The sequence below is a fragment of the Oncorhynchus keta genome, chromosome 26, assembly GCF_023373465.1.
Source record: "Oncorhynchus keta strain PuntledgeMale-10-30-2019 chromosome 26, Oket_V2, whole genome shotgun sequence".
Classification (NCBI taxonomy): domain Eukaryota; kingdom Metazoa; phylum Chordata; class Actinopteri; order Salmoniformes; family Salmonidae; genus Oncorhynchus; species Oncorhynchus keta.
The window spans coordinates 38,178,939-38,206,251 of NC_068446.1; the positions used below are offsets into that span (position 1 = coordinate 38,178,939).

The 27,313-nt window shown below is 42.0% G+C and overlaps 1 protein-coding gene across 1 annotated transcript in view; it reads left to right on the forward strand.

The window, feature by feature from the left end:
- The window catches only part of LOC118359350 (transcription factor SOX-6), a 216,043-nt gene extending 192,024 nt beyond the window's left edge, over nucleotides 1-24,019 (forward strand). The window contains exons 14-16 of the mRNA XM_052480705.1: nucleotides 3,035-3,208; nucleotides 13,882-14,098; nucleotides 20,609-24,019. Coding sequence (XP_052336665.1) covers nucleotides 3,035-3,208; nucleotides 13,882-14,098; nucleotides 20,609-20,912 — 695 coding nt within the window. The 3' untranslated portion in view covers nucleotides 20,913-24,019. The remainder of the gene's footprint in view (nucleotides 1-3,034; nucleotides 3,209-13,881; nucleotides 14,099-20,608) is intronic.
- The last annotated feature ends 3,294 nt before the right edge of the window (nucleotides 24,020-27,313 follow it).

Below are 27,313 nucleotides of genomic sequence, written 5' to 3' on the forward strand. Positions count from 1 at the left end.
TGGCATTGAAGCTCGTCTGGAGGTTAGTTAACACAGTGTCCAAAGAGGGGCCAAAAGTATACAGAATGGTGTCATCTGCGTAGAGGTGGATCAGAGAATCACCAGCAGCAAGAGAGACATCATTGATGTATACAGAGAAGAGAGTCGGCCCGAGAATTGAACCCTGTGGCACGCCCATAGACACTGCCAGAGATTTGGACAACAGGCCCTCCGATTTGACACACTGAACACTATCAGAGAAGTAGTTGGTAAACTAGGTGAGACAATCATTTGAGAAACCAAGGCTGTCGAGTCTGCCAATAAGAATGTGGTGATTGACAGAGTCGAAAGCCTTGGCCAGGTCGATGAATACGGCTGCACAGTTATGTTTCTTATCGATGGCGGTTATGATGTCGTTTAGGACCTTGAGCGTGGCTGAGGTGCACCCATGACCAGCTCTGAAACCAGATTTCATAGCGGAGAAGGTACGGTGAGATTCGAAATGGTTGGTAATTTGTTTGTTAACCTGGCTTTTGAAGACTTTAGAAAGACAGGGTAGGATAGATATAGGTCTGTAGCAGTTTGGGTCTAGAGTGTCACCCCCTTTGAAGAGGGGGATGACTGCGGCAGCTTTCCAATCTTTGGGAATCTCAGACGATGCGAAAGACAGGTTGAACAGAACATCAGCTATCTGGATTTGGGTGAAGAAGAAATGGTGGGGGCTTTGGCGGGTTGCTGTGGAGGGTGCCGGGCAGTTGACCGGGGTAGCTGTAGCCAGGTGGAAAGCATGGCCAGCCATAGAGAAATGCTTATTGAAATTCTCAATTATAGTGGATTTATCAGTGGTAACAGTGTTTCCTAGCCTCAGAGCAGTGGGCAGCTCGGAGGAGGTGCTCCTATTCTCCATGGACTTTACAGTGTCCCATATCCTTTTTGAGTTTGTACTACAGGATGCAAGTTTCTGTTTGAAAAGCTAGCCTTCCTATCTGCCTGTGTATATTTGTTCCTAACTTCCCTGAAAAGTTGCATATCACGGGGGCTATTCGATGCTAACGCAGAACGCCACAGGATGTTTTGTGCTGGTCAAGGGCAGACAGGTCTGGAGTGAACCGAGGACTATATCTATTCATACTTCTACATTTTGTGAATAGGGCATGCTTATTTAAGATGGTCAGGAAGGCACTTTTAAAGAATAACCAAGAATCCTATACTGACGGGATGAGGTCAATGTCATTCCAGGATACCCCGGCCAGATCGATGAGAAAGGACTGCTCGCAGAAGTGTTTTAGGGAGCATTTGACAGTGATGAGGGGTGGTCGTTTGGTCGCAGACCCATTACGGATGCAGGCAATGAGGCAGTGATCGCTGAGATCTTGATTGAAAACAGCAGAGGTGTATTTGGAGGGCAAGTTAGTTAGGATGATATCTATGAGGGTGCCCGTGTTTACAGATTTGGGGTTGTACCTTGTAGGTTCATTGATAATTTATGTGAGATTGAGGGAATCAAGCTTAGATTGCAGGATGGCCGGGGTGTTAAGCATGTCCCAGTTTAGGTCACCTAGTAGCACGAGCTCAGAAGATAGATGGGGGGCAGTCAATTCACATATGGTGTCGAGGGCACAGCTGGGGGCAGAGGGTGGTCTATAGCAAGCAGCAACAGTGAGAGACTTGTTTCTGGAAAGGTGCGTTTTTAGAAGTAGAAGCTCAAATTGTTTGGGTAAAGACCTGGCTAGTATGACAGAACTCTGCAGGCTATCTTTGCAGTAGATGCAACAGTTTGGCAGTTCTTTGGCAGTTCTATCTTGGCGCAAAATGTTATAGTTAGGTATGGAGATTTCAGGGTTTTTGGTGGTTTTCCTATGCCAGGATTCAGACACGGCTAAGACATAGGGGTTGACAGTGTGCTAAAGCAGTGAGTAAAACAAACTTAGGGAGTAGTCTTCTAATGTTAACATGCATGAGGTGGCGCCACATTTTTTGGGCCTCTTTCAACTGTGTTCCCTATAGAATAGACAGAGACAGAGAGTTTGCTCTGAACACAGGTATTCACCAGACACATATGTATTGTGTTCCTCTCGGAACGCCTCATAAGTGGACACTTGACAGTCCAAGCAAAATGTTCTCCAAACAGATGCCTTGCACTTAAAGCAGCAATCAGCAGTTGAAACTATAACAAAACATAATCCCCACCACGGTTTCAGTAAAAAGCTGAGGGATAGGGCTGGAGAAATGTCACCATTCAAAGAGAGAGCTATAGATGCAAGGACTGACCATCCATGATATCAAAAGTATAGTTGTAACCATGTTTTGAGTCTATACAGTGTTTGTTTACATTTACTTTGTTTACAAACTTTAGAGTTAAACAAGCCTATATTCTGGGTTCTGATGGCAGTTTGACAGTTGAACTAAGCTCATGAGGCATTTATAAATTGTATTAGTCAAGAAACATTGGGTGCATATCACTCCAAAAAGTGATGCAGAAACTGCAGATTGCCCATTTAAAGGCCCACTCTATGATATTTACAGCTGTTTCTGATAATTTAAGGCCTAATGAGCTTTGTTAAATAACCCCATCACAATCCCTCAGCTAAATACAAATAAAGTGACAGGGTTTCCGTTTTGTTGTTTTTCAAATGAAGGACTTATGTCTACGGGGAACTAGAAACGCTATTCTATATTCTCCCCCTCTTTCCAACCCACTAGTACTGTTTGTGTCTCAGACAATTCCACCCTGCCGAAGTATGCAAGCAGAAGGAAGGCAGTTAAAACAGATTGGGGACTTTTCTCTTTTCTGGCCCAGAAGCCCACCTGTTTTCCATAAACCTCCAGTGTTTACAGGCTACGGTGGATTGGGAAGCATTCATCACGCTATAGCTTGAAATCAGAGCAGTAAACACGGGAGAATAAACGGAGATCTTATCTGGCTGATAATCGGAGCGTCATCCCAGCTCTTGGACATACAGCGCAGAACATGTACTTGTGACATTTTGTGGCTTTTTTTGCACAAACAAGTGAATGATTGAGTAAGTAACGCAATGTCCCTCCCATCCCACAGGTGGTGCCAGCACTACGGAAGCACGGGTCTTCAGGGAGGCCAGGGGCAGGAACAGTGCCGAGCCCCACATCAAGAGGCCCATGAATGCCTTCATGGTGTGGGCCAAGGACGAGAGGAGGAAGATCCTGCAGACCTTCCCCGACATGCATAACTCCAACATCAGCAAGATCCTGGGTAAGATGACCTCTTTTGTTCAGAGCCGTGGTGCAGTGGTAAAACTCCCTGGCATGTTACAAATAAAACTCCCCACTGGAGACCAGGTTTCAATCCATGCGTCCATCCCTCTCACACTTTCTCCCACTTGCCGGTCCCACCCTCTAATTTCCTAGCGGTCTTTAAGGGATACTTCGGCATTTTAGCAATGAGGCCCTTTATCTACTTCCCCAGAGTCAGATGAACTGGTGGCTATCAATTGTATGTCTCTGTTTCCAGTATGAAGGAATATAAAGGTACTTTCATGAGCCAATGCTAACTAGCGTTAGCAAAATGACTGGAAGTCTATGGGTATCTGCTAGCATGCTAGTTAGCAATTGTGGTAGTGCGAGTTCGCAACTTCTTTCAAACTGCACTCAGAGACATAAAAATGGTATCAACAAGTTCATCTGACTCTGGAGAACTACATAAAGGGCCTCCTTGCCAAAATAATGAAGTATCCCTTTAATAAAGTGTATAAAACAACTAACAATATACAAATATATATTTTTAAAGATGGCCCCCATACACTGTGGCCTTGTTTCTATTTATTTATTTATTTATTTCACCTTTATTTAACCAGGTAGGCTAGTTGAGAACAAGTTCTCATTTGCAACTGCGACCTGGCCAAGATAAAGCATAGCAATTTGACACATACATCAACACAGAGTTACACATGGAATAAACAAACATACAGTCAATAATACAGTAGAACAAAAGAAAACAAAAAGTCTATATACAGTGAGTGCAAATGAGGTAAGATAAGGGAGTTAAGACAATAAATAGGCCATGGTGGCGAAGTAATTACAATATAGCAATTAAACACTGGAATGGTAGATGTGCAGAAGATGAATGTGCAAGTAGAGATACTGGTGTACAAAGAAGCAAGATAAATAAATAAATACATTATGGGGATGAGGTAGGTAGATGGATGGGCTGTTTACAGATTTACCTGCTGGAGCGCGTGCTACGGGTGGGTGCTGCTATGGTGACCAGTGAGCTGAGATAAGGTGGGGCTTTACATAGCAGAGACTTGTAGATAACCTGTAGCCAGTGGGTTAGGAGATGAGTATGAAGCAAGGGCCAACCAACGAGAGCGTACAAGTCGCAATGGTGGGTAGTGTCTGGGGCTTTGGTGACAAAACGGATGGCACTGTGATAGACTGCATCCAATTTGTTGAGTAGAGTGTTGGAGGCTATTTTATAGATGACATCACCGAAGTCAAGGATCGGTAGGATGGTCAGTTTTACGAGGGTATGTTTGGCAGCATGAGTGAAGGATGCTTTGTTGCGATATAGGAAGACGATTCTAGATTTAATTTTGGATTGGAGATGCTTAATGTGAGTCTGGAAGGAGAGTTTACAGTCTAACCAGACACCTAGGTATTTGTAGTTGTCTACGTATTCTAAGTCAGAGCCGTCCAGAGTAGTGTTGCTGGACGGGCGAGCAGGTGCAGGCAGTGATCGATTGACTAGCATGCATTTAGTTTTACTTGCATTTAAGAGCAGTTGGAGGCCACGGAAAGAGAGTTGTATGGCTTTGAAGCTCGTCTGGAGGTTAGTTAACACAGTGTCCAAACAGGGGCCAGAAGTATACAGAATGGTGTCATCTGCGTAGAGGTGTATCAAATCAAATCAAATTTATTTATATAGCCCTTCGTACATCAGCTGATATCTCAAAGTGCTGTACAGAAACCCAGCCTGAAACCCCAAACAGCAAGCAATGTAGGTGTAGAAGCATGGTGGCTAGGAAAAACTCCCTAGAAAGGCCAAAACCTAGGAAGAAACCGAGAGAGGAACCAGGCTATGTGGGGTGGCCAGTCCTCTTCCGGCTGTGCCGGGGGGAGATTATAACAGAACATGGCCAAGATGTTCAAATGTTCATAAATGAATAATAATAAGGCAGAACAGTTGAAACTGGAGCAGCAGCACGGCCAGGTGGACTGGGGACAGCAAGGAGTCATCATGTCAGGTAATCCTGGGGCATGGTCCTAGGGCTCAGGTCCTCTGAGAGAGAGAAAGAAAGAGACAGGACACCGAATAGGACAGGAGAAGTACTCCAGATATAACAAACTGACCCTAGCCCCCCGACACAAACTACTGCAGCATAAATACTGGAGGCTGAGAGTGGAGGGGTCAGGAGACACTGTGGCCCCATCCGAGGACACCCCCGGACAGAGCCAAACAGGAAGGATCACCAGCAGCAAGAGCAACATCACTGATGTATACAGAGAAGAGAGTCGGCCCGAGGCTTGAACCCTGTGGCACCCCCATAGACACTGCCAAAGGTCCGGACAACAGGCCCTCCGATTTGACACACTGAACTCTATCAGAGAAGTAGTTGGTAAACCAGGCGAGGCAATCATTTGAGAAAACAAGGCTGTCGAGTCTGCCAATAAGAATGTGGTGATTGACAGAGTCGAAAGCCCTGGTCAGGTTGATGAATATGGCTGCACAGTAATGTCTCTTATCGATGGCTGTTATGATGTCGTTTAGGACCTTGAGCGTGGCTGAGGTACACCCATGACCAGCTCTGAAACCAGATTTCATAGCGGAGAAGGTACGGTGGGATTCGACATGGTTGGTAATTTGTTTGTTATCTTTGCTTTCGAAGACCTTAGAAAGGCAGGGTAGGATAGATATAGGTCTGTAGCAGTTTGGGTCTAGAGTGTCACCCCCTTTGAAGAGGGGGATGACCGCGGCAGCTTTCCAATCTTTGGGAATCTCAGACGATACGAAAGAGAGCTTGAACAGGCTAGTAATAGGGGTTGCAACAATTTCGGCAGTTAATTTTTAGAAAGAGAGGTTCCAGATTGTCTAGCCCGGCCGATTTGTAGGGGTCCAGATTTTGCAGCTCTTTCAGAACAACAGCTATCTGGATTTGGGTAAAGGAGAAATGGTGGGGGCTTTGACGGGTTGCTGTGGGGGTTGCTGTGGCAGTTGACCAGGGTAGGGTTTGACAGTGATGAAGTGTGGTTGTTTGGTCGCAGAACCATTATGGATGCAGGCAATGAGGCAGTGATCGCTGAGATCTTGTTTGAAAACAGCAGAGGTGTATTTGGATGGCGAGTTAGTTAGGATGACATCTATGAGGATGCCCGAGTTTACTGATTTGGAGTTCTACCTTGTATGTTCATTGATAATTTGTGTGAGATTGAGGTCAATAAACTTACATTTACATTTAAGTCATTTAGCAGACGCTCTTATCCAGAGCGACTTACAAATTGGTGCATTCACCTTATGACATCCAGTAGAACAGTCACTTTACAATAGTGCATCTAAATCTTAAAGGGGGGTGAGAAGGATTACTTATCCTATCCTAGGTATTCCTTAAAGAGGTGGGGTTTCAGGTGTCTCCGGAAGGTGGTGATTGACTCCGCTGTCCTGGCGTCGTGGGGGAGTTTGTTCCACCATTGGGGGGCCAGAGCAGCGAACAGTTTTGACTGGGCTGAGCGGGAACTGTACTTCCTCAGTGGTAGGGAGGCGAGCAGGCTCCCTACTGGATTGTAGGATGGCCGGGGTGTTAAGCATGTCCCAGTTTAGGTCACCTAGTAGCACGAGCTCAGAAGATAGATGGGGGGCAATCAATTCACATATGGTGTCGAGGGCAGAGCTTGTGGCAGAGGGAGGTCTATAGCAAGCGGCAACAGTGAGAGACTTGTTTCTGGAAAGGTGCATTTTTAGAAGTAGAAGCTCGAATTGTTTGGGTACAGACCTGGATAGTAATACAGAACTCTGCAGGCTATCTTTGCAGTAGATTGCAACACTGCCCCCTTTGGCAGTTCTATCTTGGCGAATTGTTTTATAGTTAGGGATGGAGTTTTCAGGGTTTTTGGTGGTTTTCCTATGCCAGGATTCAGACACAGCTAAGACATAGGGGTTGGCAGAGTGTGCTAAAGCAGTGAGTAAAACAAACTTAGGGAGTAGGCTTCTAATGTTAACATGCATGAATCCAAGGCTATGCTCGTTTGCAAAAATTAAGTGGATTGATATACCACAGAAACCAATTTAGCGGTTTTGAGTGTGAAAACATAGCAAATCATCCCGTCGGTCCGATAGGGCTTCCGAGCAAGTGGTGTATAGTTAACAAATAAAAAATGCTGCGACCCAATAGTCAGGGTTGGGTAGGTTACTTTTTCGTGAAATCCAATTGCGAACCAATTTTCAATCTTGTCTCATCACTGCACCTCCCCAACGGGCTCCGGAGAGGCATCGGTCAAGTCATGCGTCACCCCCAAAACATGACCCACAAAGCCTCGCTTCATAATTAACACCCACTCACTTTACCTGGAAGCCAGCTAAACCAATGTGTCAGAGGAAACACCACTCAACTGACGACCCGGAAGTCAGCCTGCAAGCACCCGGGCCGCCACAAGGAGTCACTAGAGCGCGATGAGCCAAGTTAAATCCCCCTCGGCCAAACCCTCCCCTAACCCGGACGATGCTGGTCCAATTGTGCTCTGTCCTATGGGACTCCCGTTCATGGCCAGTTGTAACACAGCCTGGGGTAGCTTACATTCTAAATGTAATCCGTTACTTTTACCAGTTACCTGTATAAAATTGTAATCAGTAAAGTAACTTTTGGATTACCAAAACTCAGTAAGGTAATCAGGTACTTGTAGATTACTCACCCCTTAAGAGGCGCAAATTAGCGTTTTTCATCATAAATCTTGTTGAGGCAGCTCTGCAGAGTGGTCACTAGCTGAAACAGCCACAAAGTACGATTTTAACCTTAACCCTAACCACACTGCTAACCCTAATGCCTACCTCTAACCTTAAATTAACACCAAAAAGCTATTTTTGTTTTCATTAATATGTACAACATAGGCAATTTTGCCTTTGCAGCTGGCCCATCTAGCGGAAATTGCTCAGTTCTGCCTCAGACAAGACTCACCTGCTTAACGTCAACCTGCTTAAGAGGCATTAGAAGAAAACAAATGAATATTACTAATTGAAATACATCTATTGCAGGATAAATCAATGTTAGAGTTTTCATAGCCATAAATAGATGTTTTATTTGACTTTTTTTTTTATTGTCAAAAATATTTCACCTTTATTTAACCAGGTAGGCTAGTTGAGAACAAGTTCTCATTTACAACTGTGACCTGGCCAAGATAAAGCAAAGCAGTTCGACACATACAACAACACAGAGTTAGTTACACATGGAATAAACAAACATACAGTCAATAATACAGTAGAAAAAGTCTATGTATAGTGTGTGCAAATGAGGTAGGATAAGGCAGGTAAGGCAATAAATAGGCCATGGTGGCGAAGTAATTACAATATAGCAATTAAACACTGGAATTGTAGATGTGCAGAAGATGAATGTGCAAGTAGAGATACTGGGGTTCAAAGGAGCAAGATAAATAAATAAATACAGTATGGGGATGAGGTAGTTGGATGGGCTATTTACAGATGGGCTATGTATAGGTGCAGTGATCTGTGAGCTGCTCTGACAGCTGGTGCTTAAAGCTAGTGAGGGAGATATGAGTCTCCAGCTTCAGAGATTTTTGCCGTTTGTCCCAGTCATTGGCAGCAGAGAATTGGAAGGAAAGGCGGTCAAAGGAAGAATTGGCTTTGGGCGTGACAAGTGAGATATACCTGCTGGAGCGTGTGCTACGGGTCGGTGCTGCTATGGTGACCAGTGAGCTGAGATAAGTCGGGACTTTACCTAGCAGAGACTTGTACATGACCTGGAACCAGTGGGTTTGGGAATGAGTATGAAGCGAGGGCCAGCCAACGAGAGCGTACTTTGTGTTGGTTCTGTATGGTTCTGTATGTATGTTCTAACCCATTTCTACTTCATATAATAATATGATTAAGCCATGATTAGGCTATATCTGTCACACCCTGACCATAGTTTGCTTTGTATGTTTCTATGTTTTGTTTGATCACGGTGTGATCTGAGTGGAAATTCTATGTTGGATGTCTAGTTTGTCTGTTTCTGTGTTTGTACAGATATGGTTCTCAATCAGGTGTTCGTCATTGTCTCTGATTGGGAGCCATATTTAGGTAGCCTGCTTTGTCATTGTGGGTGTTAATTGCTTGTGTCAGCACAGTTCTCATTATAGCTTCACGGTCGTTATTTGTTTATTGTTTTGTATAGTTTGTATTCAGTGCTTTCTTTAATTAAAAAATCATCATGAACACATACCACGCTGCATTTTGGTCCGCTCCTTACGACGATCGTGACGATATCTTTCCGTTAAAAAAAACAATCTGTCAGATTTCCAGTGATTCCAATTATTTAGTACGCCTTTATCTTCAAGAATAGGACCTGGAAATATGGAAAAATAGATTAGTCAAATTGTTTTGTATTTAGTATTGATGTTTATTCGGATCCCCATTAGCCGCTACAAAAGCTGCAGCTACTCTTCTGGGGTCCACATGAAACATGACATCATACATAGTACAGAACATTATTAGTCAAGGACCGATCTACATACATTTAAAATGTATGTCACACACAGCCTACATATCAGTACACGCAATATCTAGGTGTAATACATAGTACAGTGCAAATTACAATACAATATATATAAAATGGCTGAGTCTCTTCACAGTCCCCTTTGTGCAGTAAGGTGTTATTTTATCTGTTTTTTTAATCAAATCATATGTTACCTTACAGTGAAATGCTTACTTACAAGCCCTTAATCAACAATTCAGTTTTAAGAAAATACCAAAAAAGTAAGAGATAAGAATAACAAATAATTAAGGAGCAGAATTAAATAACAATAGTGTGGCTATATACCCCCTGTATACAGAGTCAATGTGCGGGTGCACAGGTGTCGAGGTAATTGAGATAATTATGTACATGTAGGTAGAGTTATTAAAGTGGCTATGCATGGATAATAACAGAGTAGCAGCAGTGTGGGAGGGGGGGCAATGCAAATAGTCTGGGTAGCTGTTTGATTAGCTGTTCAGGAGTCTTATGGCTTGGGGTAGAAGCTGTTTATTGCTGTGTATTACCTAGGATGGAAGAGTTCCATGTAGTCATGGCTCTATTTAATACTGTGTGTTTTCCAGGATCTGTTCTGGACCTGGGGACTGTGAAGAGACCTCTGGTTGCATGCCTTGTGTTGTACCGATGAGTGTCCGAACTGTGTGCCAACTGAACAGACAGTTCGGTACCATCAACACCTCTCACAAAGACTAATAGTGATGCAGTCAATCTCTCCTCAATTTTGAGCCAGGAGAGACTGACATGCATGTTACTGACACTTTCCTTCCTTATACATCTAAGTGCAATATGTGCTCCTGGTGTTCTGGATCAACATCAATTTACCTATGTGCTTCTTTGCCGTACATGACCACATCTGGCCAGTAGTCTAGCTGTGACAAAACTAGGGCCTGTAGGACCTGTCTGGTCGGCTGAGATGTCAAGAAGGCAGAACAACACCCTATCATGGACAGAACTCTTCCCATTTTAGCAACCATCGAGTCTATGTTTTGAATATGGCAGCTTGTAATCTAGGGTTACACCCAGCAGTTTAGTTTGCTCAACTTGCTCAATAGCCACATTATTCAATAATAGATCTAAACGAGGTTTAGCATTGAGCGAGTGGTTTGTCCCAAAAATTATGCTTTTTGTTTTTGAGATATTTACCACCAGCCTATGGCTAGTTACCCATTCTAAAACTGACTGGAGCTCTATGTTAAGGGTGTCCGTTAGTTATTTTATTGTTGCCGCCAACGTGTATACTGTTGAGTCGTCAGCGTACATAGACACACAGGCTTTATTTAAGGTCAGTGGAGGTCATTTGTAAAAACAGAAAACAATAATGGCCCTAGTCAGCTGCCCTGCGGTACACCACACTCAACTGAATTTGCATGAGAGAGTCGTCCATTAATGAAAACCCTCAGTGTTCTATTATATAGGTAACTCTCAATCCATAATAAGGCAGAGGATGCAAATCCATGACACCTACGTTTTTTCAGCAAAAGGTTATGATAAATGACATCAAAAGCTGCGCTGAATTCTAATAGAACAGCTCCCAATCTTCTTACTATCCATTTCTTTCATGTTGAGTGCACTTCTCTATAAGCATGCTGTAAGTCTGTTTTACATTTTTTGTTGTTGTAAAATAACTTTATATTTTATCAAACACACACAAAAAACAAGTTTGCAAAGCACTTCTACAGTTTGCTAAGCACTAGGTTGATTGATCAGCTGCTTGAACCATTAAAGTGTGCTCTGCTATTCTTGGGTGGCGGAATGACGTTTACTTCCCTCCAAGTCTGAGGACTCACACCGTCTTTTGGGCTAAGCATATCTCAAAAACAAAGGACTAATTAGCCTACTATGTTGTTTATTATTTTGTTGTCGTGGAGGACTGATTGGGTCTCATTGCTTTGGGTTGAAAAATAAATGATGCTCTTGTTTTGTTTAAGCAGCTGTTTAAGTCAATCAAAAGTTTGCGAGTTTGAGAATATCTGTTTTAATTTTTAGAATCAGCATGAATTAGATTGAGCAATAAAAGTCCCACTCATGATCTTCTTAAATTCATTTTGGTGTTGACAGGATGGAGCACAACACCACGGGGGAGTTCCTCAAAAGGGGGGAACTCCCTCTAACTTTTATTCTATAGGCTGGCATCTGCACTATGCTGCTGGTGCAAGAGGGCATTTTATACTGGCTGCCCACTGGGGCATATTCATTACGCCAATTCTGTTGCAAAATGTTTCTTAAACAGAAGCAAACGGAAAGAAATGGGGAGGGTCCTAGCTGAATTTGTCCAATAGGAACTGTTGTCTCGCCTTGAGGAAATTGTTGGTGGCGTCTTAAATACAAAACATGGTGGTCCATTAAATAGATAGCTTGCAGGCATGCTCTTTTATAGAGGTAACTGTGCACACTGTGTGCTTATGAGACAGAATCAGAGCGTTACTACTACCCCCCCATCTCCACCTAAACATTCAATAATATATTCAAAATATTGTACATCACTCAACTACCAATCGATCGATGAATCAATCAATTTATCTGACCTTATTTTATTCAATCTAATTTAATAATTCAAACACTATATTGGAAAAAATGATATATTTCCCTTACAAAATACAGTATTCACATTGAACTCTCTTTCTCACACACACATACACTCCACTGAGACCCCAACTGGGGTGATGGATGTATGCAGTGAAGAGTGCTTCTTGTGTTGATACTAGCTAGCTAACTAACACAGTTAGCTATTCACAGAGCACTAAACTTTGCTGTACACAGAATGGCTGAAGGGCTCCACTGTCTTGAGATTTAAGTCCGATCTACATCCCAAATGGCACCCTATTTCAAACAGTATACAGTGCCCAACTTTTTACCAGGGCCCATATTCCTATATAGGGAATATGGTGCTATTTGGGAGACAGCCCTCATAGTTCATAGACTGCATGAATGAACTTGGAATGTTGCTTGGCAACGTGTAGGAGCTGTTTTTTAGAAGGGGGACTATGTGCCTGGTCTTTAGGCCTTTAGCTACAGCTTTGTATATACTTAGAGAGAAAATAGTTTTCTGTCGTGAATTGGTGTTCCACTAGGCTAAAATGTTTAGCTTTGAGCAAATGGTATTAAGTGACTTTGTTTGCTAAAATATTTTAGATGCAAACTGAACGCTGAATTAAAGATATACAATCTTTGCACTTTTCTCATCCATAGACCATTGTTCAATATCACTGAAGTTATCATTCTAAAGAATTGGATAGCTCAAACCTCATCACTCGAAGTTGGGGTAAAAAATGTAGGGTCAGAGTTCACCTATCAGACAGAACATTCCGGATATTTACCTAGCTAGCGGTTTGCTTGTGGTGACACCAGGGAAACGCTAGACCTGAGAGGCGATCAGGAGAGGATGGAGTGTGTGGTGCCCAGACAATAACACAGCTGGAGACGAGGGACATGATGAAAAAAAGGAGTGTCCTCACTGTTTCCTGTTTCCTTAGTAAAAAAAATAAGGGAGTTTCGATAAACGTTGGTAAACAGATTCCTAGATGCATCCCAAATGGCACCCCAATCCCTATATAGAGCACTACTTTCGACTAGAGCCCTGTGGACCCTGGTCAAAAGTAATGCACTAACTAGGAAATAGGGTGCGATTTGGGACGCAGGCCTAGATTCCTCTCTGTGTGTGTCCTATCTGCGGTGTGTATAATGGGTTGTCAGAAAGCAGATGTGCTCCATTCCTGCGGTAACGGACCTGTTCACTTGTTCTGTCAGCTGGGTGCTTATAGGAGAGACATGTTGAGAACACAATGTATCAGAGATCCCCTGCCAATCCTAAGACTGTTTTTTCAAACGTTTCTCTTATTAGAGGCTCCTACCTGAAGAGATGTCCTGCTATGATTGAAGTAAGACAGTATAGATTCAGTGCAGTGGAAGTACTGACACATACTGTTCAATGGCTAATTTAACCCCATTATTAGAACATAAACAATCAATTTACAGAACATTGTAATCCACTAAACGGTGAAAAAATATTTACAGGACCATACTGGACGAACTGACTCCAATACACTCTTCAAACACCAATACCCTCATGCTGTCGTTGAGTGTGTGTGTGTGAACATGTGAGTGTGTTTGTTTGTGTGTGCGTTCGTCCTTACGCTGTAGTTTGTGTTTCAACCCTGACTCTTGGTGCGTGTGTCCCGTTATCCATGTCCAGGCTCTCGCTGGAAGTCCATGAGCAACCAGGAGAAGCAGCCATACTATGAGGAACAGGCCCGTCTCAGTAAGAACCATCTGGAGAAGTACCCCAACTACAAGTACAAGCCCCGGCCCAAGAGGACCTGCATCATCGACGGGAAGAAGCTGCGCATCGGGGAGTACAAGCAGATGATGCGCTCGCGGCGACAGGAGATGAGGCAGTTCTTCAGTGTGGGGTAAGAAGAGAGAGACACTCCAACTCAACTACTGGGACAAACTCTTTAGGCTAACTGATAGTGTACTTAAAGGGACATTACACTCCATAATCCAATTGTGTCAGATGTTTTCAAACCTCAAAATGGTCTTCTGTTGACATAAATCCATGTCCCAGGTCATCTGTTGTGTAGATTCAGCTCTATGCCACAATCTAAAATGGAAAAAGATAAGCACCATTTCTATAACAAAGGGATATTGTTCAATCATTTGAATATAGATGTAAAAACATAACCGATGGAGTGGTATGTGAATTCATCTTGACATTAGACTTATTTTGAAGTCAGAAAACTGTTTGGAGTGTAATTAGCCTTTAAAGCAGCAATCAGCAGTTCAAACTATAACTAAGTGTTCTCCTCACCCCTGTTTTAGATAAAAAGCTGACGGATGAGCTGGACAAAATGTGTAACCATTCTCAAATTCATAGACAGAGTTGTTAGGACTGATCATCCATGATATCAAAAGTATAGTTTTAACCATATTCTGAGGCTGTATAGTGTTTTGTTGACATTTACTTTGTTTACAAACGTTGGAGTTAAACAAGCTTATATTCTGGGTTCTGATGTGGTATGACAGACAGTTGAACTAAGCTCATGAGGAATTTAGTAGTTATATTAGTCAAGAATCATTGGGTAGACATAGTTAATTTACAAGTCCAAAAGTGGATGTAGCAACTGCACCTTCCCCTTTAATACCAAGTTTAGTGATAAGTAAACAGTGATCCTGGGATCAACAATCCCTTTAATATTTTTTCATGCTCACATTTTCAGATGGTACACTTGAGTCAACTGGTCAAATCAAATCAAATGTATTTATATAGCCCTTCGTACATCAGCTGATATCTCAAAGTGCTGTACAGAAACCCAGCCTAAAACCCCAAACAGAAAGCAATGCAGGTGTAGAAGCACGGTGGCCAGGTAAAACTCCCTATAACTGTTCCTAATCATTTTGTTAAGGGAAGTTGTTCTTTGTCTGGCTCATTCCCACTGTACCAAGTACTGACTCTGACCATGTCCCTCAAGCAATAGTGCTGAGCTGTGAGCTGAATTTGTTATCCAAACTACTAGTTTAGCGATAATGAGGTCTCTTATCATTATGCTTTTCTCATCCTCTTCTGTCAAACTGTAGGCAACGCTGAGAACAAGGATAGTGTCACAAGTTGCACCCTATTCCCTAAATAGTGCACTAGTTTTGACCGGGACCCTGATTAAAAGTAGTGCGTTATATAGGGAAAAGGGTGCCATTTTGGACAAAACTAGTGGCTTGGTCTTAATAGGAAACAGGCATGGATGTGTTTTAAGTCATCACGGCGGGCCTCGTTTCAATGGATTTACCAGGGGCACAGCTTTGAATTGGAACGATTTTTAATAGTTGTCATTTATTAAATTAGGACAATGGCGGGCGCTTGCGGGCGGTAGAAATTGGACACAGACATTACACTACCAGGATATAAAACGTAAGCAGATGTTTGAGAGAGAGAGGGAGAGAGAGACCCAGCTAGCACACAATGTTCTGAGAACCATATTTCTTAGCGCTTGGTGAGAGCGTGGTCGTCCTATGATTATTTTGCATACACCCTCCCCACATCTTTCTGGGAATGGTGCATGATAGTTAAGGAACTTTAGAAAAAAACATACTTTTTTGGTATTCCATTACTTTAACAGAACGTTTCTTAAAAGTTCAAGCATGGTTATATTTCATTTACATTTTTGTAATGTTCTAGGAACGTTCTCCAACTTGTTTGACATTGGGAATGTTTTCAAATAGTTTGGAGAATGTTAAGAAACAATGTTCTTCTGTGGGAATTTCAGTACTTCAGGATAACGTTTCCTACAGGTTTCCATCTAAAGTCATGTTCTCAAATTGTTCTGAGAACGTTAAGAAACAATGTTATTTTTTGTGAATTTCAGTACTTCCACAGAACAGTTCCCAATCTTTTTAGTGGCATATTTTTAAGTTCTCAAATGTTGTGACTTAAGCGATGTTCTCAGAACGTTCAGAGAAGGTATGATTCTCTTTTATGTCAGTTCTTGGCAATATTCTGGGAATGTAAATAAAATGGAATTGTACACATTAACATCATACGTTATAAAATCCATTCTCAGAACATGAAGAGAATGTTATTTAAAATATTATTTCTCAGCATCAACCAAACTGTCTCTATCCTCTATCTTGTTAAGTGTGTTCATGTGTGTGGCCCAGTAACACTGATCTTAATGAGTGCTTGTTTCTTTTAAAATGTGTATTTTTGAATAGACTAAAATGTTAAATGAAGGTTAAAAAAATACAAATAAATGAACATTATTTTCATAAAAAAACATGGCATGCTAGGTTCATCCTGGTGGCGCAGTGGACTTATTCAATGGATAGAGAACAGAAGATCATAGGTTTGAATCTCACTGATGCCATGTCCCAATAAATAAAAATGTGTTGGCATGATTAATGCCCAAGGAAATGAAATCCCATGTTTCCTATCTGTGGTTGGAGTTCCAAATAGTTCCAAATAGTTAACCCAGAATACGCTAGCAGTGTTATTGAAAGTCCTATTGAAACATTAAGGGAAAGTTGTAGCCCTGTTGTAGCCCTGTTGTAGCCCTGTTGTAGCCCTGTTGTAGCCCTGTTATAGCCCTGTTATAGCCCTGTTGTAGCCCTGTTGTAGCCCTGTTGTAGCCCTGTTATAGCCCTGTTGTAGCCCTGTTGTAGCCCTGTTGTAGCCCTGTACACCCGTACCTACAGTGCATTCGGAATGTATTCCGACCCCTTGACTTTTTCCACATTTTGTTACGTTACAGCGAGGGTTGCAAAATCCTGGGAACTTTTCCAGAAATCCTGGTTGGAGGGTTCCAGATTTTCTACTTATTTCCTCCTGATTCCAGGATCCTCCAACCAGGATTATGGGAAACCAGGGAATTTATTGAAAGTTAATTTTGCAATCCTAGTTACAGCCTTATTTTAAAATGTATTAAATAGTTTTTTTCTTCATCAATCCACACACAATACCCCATAATGACAAAGCAATATTTATATATTTATATATATATTTATATATAAAAAAAACGGAAGTATCACATTTACATAAGTATTAAGACCCTTTACTCAGAACTTTGTTGAAATACCTTTGGCAGTGATTACAGCCTCGATTCTGCTTGGGTATGACGCTACAAGCTTGGCAGACCTGTATTTGGGGAGTTTCTCCCATTCTTCTCTGAAGATCCTCTCAAGCTCTGTCAGGTTGGATGGGGCGCGTCACTGCACAGCTATTTTCAGGTCTCTCCAGAGATGTCCGATCGGGTTCAAGTCCAGGCTCTGGCTGGGCCACTCAAGGACATTCAGAGACTTGTCCCAAAGCCACTCCTGCATTGTCTTGGCTGTGTGCTTAGGCTCTATGTCCTTTTGGAAAGTGAACATTCGCCCCAGTCTGAGGTCCTGAGTGCTCTGGAGCAGGTTTTCATCAAGGATCTCTCTGTACTTTGCTCCATTCATCTTTCCCTCGATCCTGACTAGTCTCCCAGTCCCTGCCGCTGAAAAACATAGCATGATGATGCCACCACCATGCTTCACCGTAGGGATGGTGCCAGCTTTCCTCCAGGCATGGCCCTTGGTATTCAGGCCAAAGAGTTCAGTCTTGTTTTTTTTTCAGACCAGAGAATCTTGTTTCTCATAGTCTGAGAAGCCTTTAGGTGTCTTTTGGCAAACTCCAAGCAGGCTGTCATGTGCGTTTACTGAGGAGTGGCTTCTGTCTGGCCACTCTACCATAAAGGCCTGATTGGTGGAGTGCTGCAGAGATGGTTGTCCTTCTGGCAGGTTCTCCCATCTCCACAGAGGAGCTCTGGAGTGCTGTCAGAGTGACCATCGGGTTCTTGTTCACCTCCCTGACCAAGGCCTTTCTCCCCCAATTGCTCAGTTTGGCCAGGCAGCCAGCTCTAGGAAGAGTTTTGGTGGTTCCAAACTTCTTACATTTAAGAATGATTGAGGCCACTGTGTTCTTGGGGGCCTTCGATGCTGCAGACATTTTTTTGTACCCTTCCACCAGATCTGTGTCTCGGACCTCTACAGACAATTCCTTCGACCTCATGGCTTGGTTTTTGCTCTGACATGCACTGTTAACTGTGGGCCCTTATATAGACAGGTGTGTGCCTTTCCAGATCATGTCCAATAAATTGAATTTACCACAGGTGGACTCCAATCAAGTTGAGGAAACATCTCAAGGATGCTCAATTTAAACAGGATGCACCTGAGCTCAATTTCGAGTGTCATAGCAAAGGGTCTGAAAAGTGTTTTCACTTTGTAATTATGGGGTATAGTGTGTATATTGATGAGTAAGTGTGTAGATTGAAAGTAACAAAATGTGCAAAAAGGGAAGGGGCCTGAATACTTTCCGAATGCACTGTATGCGTGGGTTGAAAATGGTAGATTTTGTCATTGATAAGTGCCTAAACTGGAATGCAGTGGCTGTACAGTAACATGCTATAAATGATGTCAGAGCTCAGGCTCTGCACTTCACATTGCTGTATGGGTTTTGACTGACAGCCGTTCTGAACTTGAGCACCACTAGCGAGAAGAAGTTACCCCCATCCCTCCCGCTATTTGGACAACTTTTGTTGTCTGAGTGAGGGAAATGCTGTAAATTAAGAGGACTCAATTTATTTTGAAAGACATTGAGGGTTAAAATAAATACTAATTTGATGTCATACAAGGAAACCAAACACCCGTGAGTCCAAATGTGCACTTCACATTTCCATATCATAAAAGTCATATACATTGTCAAAGTTTATGATCACTATGTTTAATGTACAATATGACATGGTGTCATACCCTGGGTTGTCCTGAAGAGAATGAGCCTATGTTTGTCTATTGTGCAGAAGATTCCCCACGGAACACGCACCTGAATGCACTCCTTTCTATGAGCACCAAAATGATGATCTGTTTCTCTGAATTCCCTTGTGAAAGTCTAATACCGTAAGATGTTGACAATAGAACAATATAACAAGCTTTCAATTGATGCCCAACTGACCCAGATTGTGATTTAAAATTGTCTGTTTTTGGATTACGTAAACAACAACAGTACTTGCTTGCTCTAGTTCCTCAACGGCACAGCTAGGAGAGCTCAAAAAAGCACATTATAGTTGATGACTCTTCTTTGAGTCATTAAAGTGCATTGAAATGACATAGGAACTGTACACACTTTGGAGAGGTTTGTGGCCACTTGGGCAATTTATTTTGTCTCATGTTGCACCTACCCCACATTCTATTTCCTTATCATGTTACTGAATGTGTCCAGGTTATTTTCAGATGTCGTTATCAACAAATGCAGTGAAAAAGTATAAAATTTATGTTTTCATAACTTACCATTTCCGTTCTCAGAGCGTTAATAAAACCTCACATGAAAACTTTTAAGGAACCAGAGTACAATGTTCTCACAACCTCACTGCAACCTCAAAATAAACAGTCCCAGACCGGGCAAAATGTTCCCTTCTGTTCTCAGAACGTTTAAAAATGTTCAATTTTACCGGTCAGGAAACTTATGGCTTCGTTCCCATAAACCAATTTGAAACAAAAAACATACATTCCCAAATCTTCCAAGGAGCCAAATGTGCTAACTGGGGAGAGTGGCGGTATAGGTAGATGTCACAGGCTTAACTCTGTCATTTACTGTGTGTGGTCAAGCGAATGCAAAGCCTGATTTGCTGTAGCGGCTGGCGTTTCACTCATGACTAAATCAAATAACTTGGCTATAAGTTGAGGTATAACCAATTTCAACCAGGCTCGCCGTATAATGGAAACCGGGTTGTTTTTAAGTAGTTTAAGTCTGTTCTCTGCTGTAATTGTTTTCTCGAAGGGGGAGGAGGAACTGTTAGGTGAGGAAACTGACAGCAATTTTCTTGGTTTATGTGCTTCATTTGAGGAGCCAGAGGGCTTGATTGAGTGATATGTGTTTACCTTCATTCCATCCATTTATGGAAAGGTTATTTAGCTGACGTTCACAGGATTTCTGTGTGCTGGCAGTAGCTCTGTGTTAAGGCTTGTCCAAAAGAAGAGAGTGAGCTACTGTTCAACTTGTTTTAAATAGCTGAAGAATTAATGCACCGTTCAAAATCAGTCTGGTAAAGAATGAATCTGTTTTTCTAATACACCCTCTCTGTCGCGCTCTCTTTTTCTCATTCCCTCGCTACCTCTACCTCTCACTCTCTCTTTCTTTCTCTGTCTCTCACTCTCTGCTCACTCTCCTCCTATCTCTCTCTCCCTCTTTCTTTCACTCAATCTCTTTATCTCTGTCGCTCTCTCCTCTCACTCTATCTCCACTCTTTTCTCTCTCTCTCTCTTTCCTTCCTTATCCCTCCCTTTCTCTCTCTTCATTCTCTCTTTTTCTTTCTTTCTTTCTTTCTTTCTTTCTTTCTTTCTTTCTTTCTTTCTTTCTTTCTTTCTTTCTTTCTTTCTTTCTTTCTGTCTTTCTTTCTTCTTCTCTACCTCAGGCCACAGCCTCAGATCCCCATCAGCAACAGCGCTGGAGGCCTCTACCCGGGCGCCATCACCATGGCGACAGCCACGCCTTCACCGCACCTAACATCAGACTGCTCCAGTGCGTCGGCCAGCCCCGAGCCCGCAATTCCTGTCATCCAGAGCACGTTCGGCGTAGTCAAGCCAGAGCCGGTTGCCATGGTGACCGGTGACCACCCGGTCAACGGGGAGGACGAGATAGACATGTACGAAGACTTTGAGGACAAATCGGACTACAGCAGCGACCACGAGACACGGGAGCCTGTCAGTGCCAACTGAACCTGCTCAGAAGAACTTCTGAACTTTTAGAAAAAAAATTAAGCAGGACAATATGACAGAGACTGAGTTTTGCTCAGAACAACTTTTCAACTGTACAAGGGGGGCGGAACAGTTTGTCCGGGATTTGATGCACCACGGACTGAGCATGCTCAGATTTACTCTGGACAGGACGTGACATACACTGAGAATTCTCTGATTGCCTCTGGACAGGATGTGGCATTCTCTGATTGACTCTGGACAGGATGTGACATACACTGAGCATTCTCTGATTGACTCTGGGCAGGATGTGACATACACTGAGCATTCTCTGATTGACTCTGGACAGGACGTGACATACACTGAGAATTCTCTGATTGCCTCTGGACAGGATGTGACATACACTGAGCACGCTCTAATTAACTCTGGACAGGACATGACATACACTGAGCATTCTCTGATTGAATCTGGACAGGTCGTGACATACACTGAGCATTTGAAGATCTCACAGACTGCCCATGTTTCTCAAACTACCATTTTGGACAAGAACACTTTTTCTGAGTGATTGGGCTGAGACAACCTCCAGACAGATAGACAGTGAACAAGACAATCCAACACAGACAAGAGCAAGTAAGAGTCAGGGCGATGAGAAGAGAATGTTCGAACAAAGAGATAACTGACACATTTCTGCCTGTGGTTTTTTACAGGAGAGTCCATGGACTTCACTGACACATCAGAAATTGGTCTTCAACAGCTATCGGTGTTAAATGTTTATTTTAAGTGTGATTACGTTTTTATGATATGTTTCCTTTGATTGTGGGTTTCTGGATTTCCATGGACACTTTCCTGACAGGTTACTTACTGCCTGTAGAAACCTTGGACTGTCAGGACTTTAACATTTGAAAGTGAATATAAATCCTTAGCTTTCATCCTACCTTATTATTTCTTATGAGTACAATACATTTACACCTTTCTCCACAAATGCTTACAATATGTTACATTACTGTTCATGATGGGGTTTATATCCTTGCTCAGGTATGCTGTGCCAGCTTGTGAATGTGTTTTGATTTCATACGAGTGAGTGTTAGACATTTTCAGACTGACAATGAAACAGAGGAGAAAATACCTATTATTATAATTATTATTTTCTGAGATATTGTACAGTTTTTCTTCAAATGTGCCAAACCTACATTCACATCACTCAAATATTCTAGTCTTAATGCTGATGCTGCAATAAGTCTTATACAGTCCGTTTTCATTGCTGAGGTGTCCCTATTAGGAGAAAGCTGCCGCTTTAGTTGACATCTGCAGTGCGGATGTTTTGGTGGTGGTGTCGGAGGTGGAACTGCGTTAGCGCTGTCAAATCCACAAGAAGGTCTTGGCATTATATACCTAAAGCAGACATTGCCATTGGCTGCACGGAGTCGCATTAAGAAAAATCCCATGCAGCTTTGTTTACAAGTTGGAACACTGGAATGTGAGATGTAATTTACACCTCAATTAGGCTGATAGAAATCCACATCTTTTCACTGAATGATTTTCAGTTTGAGCGCCATTATTTCTACAGTATATAGCCTGCACTTTCTCGTTCTGAACTTCTAACGCGAGTGGGATGGGTGTGACTTCGTGACAATGATCAAGAGCAGCTGCTCACTGACTTGACAGCTCCAACACCAACAAAACATCAGCTATGCGGGTGTTGCCTATCGCTGGTTAACACTTAACCTGATTTGAATCTAGCCTAATTTTGTATTGGCTGTTTAGAGAAAACCAATAAACAATGGGTTACAGTTTCTCCTGGCCCATAGAATACTTTCAGGGTGAGGAATAATCTAACATCGATTTGTACAATCCTGAACTTCCCCTTTAATTCATCCATAATGCAAAGGGGCCAAAAACGATCAAATTCGTTATTTTGGTCAACTGTTACAGTACACTGACGTTCAGCTGGAGTGGCTTTTAGGTTTGAAATCTCTTTTGTTTGACTATAGAGGTTGTGAATAAAACATGTTGTATAGACTCTGCAAATGTTGATAAAGACACAGGACATCATAATAGGCACAATAAGTCTTAAAGTTGAACTATTCAAGTTCTATTTGTCATATAGGAAAAGGCAGAGGAGCGGTCCCGACAGTCATCTATATGGTAGGGCCATCATATATTTCGTTTTTTTTAAATGTAGGTTTTATTTACTCTATTGTACCTAGATTCAGAAGATCAGATTTGTTTATGTGAATTGATCAGTTTACAATTATGGAGCCAGAGATGGTTTTCAAAATACAAACCAATGTTTTGTTTTTGTAAAATTGGTATATTGGCAAAGAAAACAAAAACAAAAACATCAATATTGGTCAATATTAGCTCTAGCATTTCAAAAAAGTAGTGCAAGAATATGTTGAAATATGTATTTCAGGTAAATTAAAATATACCCATAAGTCCTATTTTCACATGCCCATCTCTACTTTGAAAATATGTATACTTTTACAACCTCTATTTTAGGCGGGTTTAGGTTACTCTGTTTTCTGGTTGATTTGTATGTGATTTGTATCTCTTTACGACCATGTCGAATTATATTTTGTAGGTTGGTAGAAAATAACATTTTTGTTACGACTGAAGTTTGATTTTGCTTGCAATACAGAGAAAAGGAGAGCTGTACTGTTCACCTCATGCAAAGACATTGTTTCAAGTTTTATAAGCATCACAGGCACTGGATATGAGTGGTATTTTTTCAGTACTGTCTAATGTGAAGTTGTCGTTAGAAAACAACAATGACAAAATTCTGACAAACAAAACATCACCTGTGTGGACGCCAGATTTGAGTACATTTCCAGTTTAGTAACATTTGTATTATTTATGCATAAATAGTTGTTTTAGCTTCAGTGCTGCCTGAAGTGCTCTGACCTTTGACACAAATTCAAAGGTCACTCAGACCACCGGTCAGTTTCAACCTACAGAAGCAGACGTAATTTTTCCTGGCCCCACACATTTTGTGTTAAGTATTGTATTTGAAATTCAATTGTGCATTTTAACATTTCATTGTATTTATTAGCCGGTGTTGGCTCTAAAAGTGTCAGTACAACTTGGTGAGACAGACAATCAGAAAAAAATAAAGACTGAGATTTCCTTACAAATTCAGAATCGAATCATTGACTTGTATTAGGTGTTTATCAGTGGACAGAAGACAGCATGTACTTTTTGTTATAAGTTTTTACTTGTTTATTAGAGATTATAACACTTAAGCAGTATCTTCAACAAGAGACTAGTACCAAGCTGATCTAAACAAGTACACACACACACACACACACACACACACACACACACACACACACACACACACACACACACACACACACACACACACACACACACACACACACACACACACACACACACACAGTAGGAAGGTAGTTGCAGCAACTGAGTCCATGCATACATTTTACTAAGAAGGAACATGCCATATAAAGCATATTCACTTTTCAATATGGTGTGATGAGAAAGAAAAGAGTGCAGTGTTTATAAATTGAGATCAGAGGAAATGTTCGACATTTGTTGATTAAAAGGTGGTTTCTCAGAAATAGTATTGACTCAAACACAATATATTAATGGTTAAATTGGGGTTTTCATGGAGGAACTGCTTTCAAAACTGGTTGTTTTTCGATGGTGATCCTACAGAAGTATATAATACATTCCAATTGTATACCATCTCCCATCCATGTCACCCGCCGTCCAATAATATTTGGTAATTACCCTTTAATTCTGTTCATATAATTTTGGGAACCGATTTCAACATGGCCTATTGTTCTTTTCCTTCATAATGAGTTATCCCGTGTGTGTGTGTGTGTGTGTGTGTGTGTGTGTGTGTGTGTGTGTGTGTGTGTGTGTGTGTGTGTGTGTGTGTGTGTGTCTCATCAATTCCAATTCAATGCTTTAATTTCAATTGAAGTACTAAACAGGATACAGAATTACAATTCGGATTATATATTTTTTAATGTAACCTTAATTTATCCAGGTGAGTCAATTACGAACAAATTCTTATTTACAACGACGGCCTGGCCAATTATAAAGTGAAATTCACATCCCTCTAATTTCTAAACTGAACAAAAATATGAATGCACTAAAAACAACCATAGGCCAACCGACTTCAGTGGGTATATGCTCACCTTCGATGGCCACTGGCACGCTGGAGAAGTGTGCTCTTCACTGATACATCCTGGCTCCAACTGTACTGGGCAGATGGCAGACTGGCACGCTGGAGAAGTGTGCTCTTCACTGATACATCCTGGTTCCAACTGTACTGGGCAGATGGCAGACTGGTTCTCGTCAAGGTATCACGGTATCTCTGTGCATTCAAATGGCCATCTATAAAATACAATTGTGTTCGTTGTTCATAGCTTATGCCTGCTCCACTCTGTTCACAACATTGACATCAGCAAACTGTTCGCCCTCACGATGCCATACATGATGTCTGCCGTCTGCCCAGTGTCCACTATGCTATAACCACCCCCCAGTCACATCTAGCTAAGTGGACACTATGCTATAACCACCCCCAGTCACATCTAGCTAAGTGGACACTATGCTATAACCACCCCCCAGTCACATCTAGCTAAGTGGACACTATGCTATAACCACCCCCCAGTCACATCTAGCTAAGTGGACACTATCCTATAACCACCCCCCAGTCACATCTAGCTAAGTGGACACTATGCTATAACCACCCCCCAGTCACATCTATCTAAGTGGACACTATGCTATAACCACCCCCCAGTCACATCTAGCTAAGTGGACACTATCCTATAACCACCCCCCAGTCACATCTACCCAAGTGGACACTATGCTATAACCACCCCCCAGCCACATCTAGCTAAGTGGACACTATCCTATAACCACCCCCCAGTCACATCTAGCTAAGTGGACACTATGCTATAACTACCCCCCAGTCACATCTAGCTAAGTGGACACTATCCTATAACCACCCCCCAGTCACATCTAGCTAAGTGGACACTATCCTATAACTACCCCCCAGTCACATCTAGCTAAGTGGACACTATGCTATAACTACCCCCCAGTCACATCTAGCTAAGTGGACACTATCCTATAACCACCCCCCAGTCACATCTAGCTAAGTGGACACTATACTATAACCACCCCCCAGTCACATCTAGCTAAGTGGACACTATCCTATAACCACCCCCCAGTCACATCTAGCTAAGTGGACACTATGCTATAACCACCCCCCAGTCACATCTAGCTAAGTGGACACTATGCTATAACCACCCCCCAGCCACATCTAGCTAAGTGGGTGAGTCACTATTGTCTAGAGATGTACACATGTTCATTAAATACAATAGATGGTTGTAATCACCCCCAGACACACCTGGCTAACTTGATGGGTATTGTAATCATCTGGTGAAGTGCAGTCTTTTCTTGAGACATATAGCTAGCTAGCTAAACAATAAACCCACATAATCCCAACTCATACTACTACCAATGCAAACATTGTCATAGCTGTAGTATGAATCTGCATGTGGCTAAAGCTAACAACTAGGTTCAATATTAGCTACATGTAGCTAACATTAGGCTATAACTAGCAATGCAAATGGAGTTTTGATTTGAATAATATTACTACACAGATTATACACGTAACGTTAGCTAGTGAGCCACGAACACGTACCTAGACTCTTACCTGTATTCATGGCTGAACACTTCACGGCAGACTATAACCTTTAACTCCGTTTCGTTTGTAACTACATTTTTTGGGGGCCAGAGTTGTGTCAAGTCACTCCGGTTCATACTGACCATGGTGTGTGCAGAAAGTAGCCCATCACTTTTCCCAACGGATCTTTTGATAGCGTCTGGTAAACAGCATATCAACGTTGTTGAAAAAGTAGTGAAACATTTGTAGTTCTCAATGGCTAACATTATATCTGTCAAAAACAGCGCGGTAGAAAGGACTATCAAGACATACTGAGCAACTCACGTCATAAACAGAAGCATGCTACATGGCAGACCAATCAGAACTCATCTCCCAACATGTCCAGCCCATCCATTTGTCTCAGCTAATCATGGCTAGTGGGAAGGTTCCTGCCTTTTTCCGTGGCTAAACCAACTAAGCTCGTAATTTAACAATTTTATTTGTATTTATGTTCTTAATGCACATGAAAGTTCACATGTTTCAGAAGGCATTTCTGCCAAAAAAATGCATTTTGATTAAAAAAAATAAAAGTTACATTTAAATGCCTCCTTTGAAGTAATGATGCGACACACCAAATTTCCTGAAACGAGTCACAAGTTACTTCTCCCATAATGCAGTAGTTTAACCTTCATTGACCCTGAGGCCTTCAAAAAGAAGCCAAACAGATGAAATGTTTGTTGGAAATATAATTGGGTATTTTAGCACTAAGGGTAAAATAGTATTATGATCATTA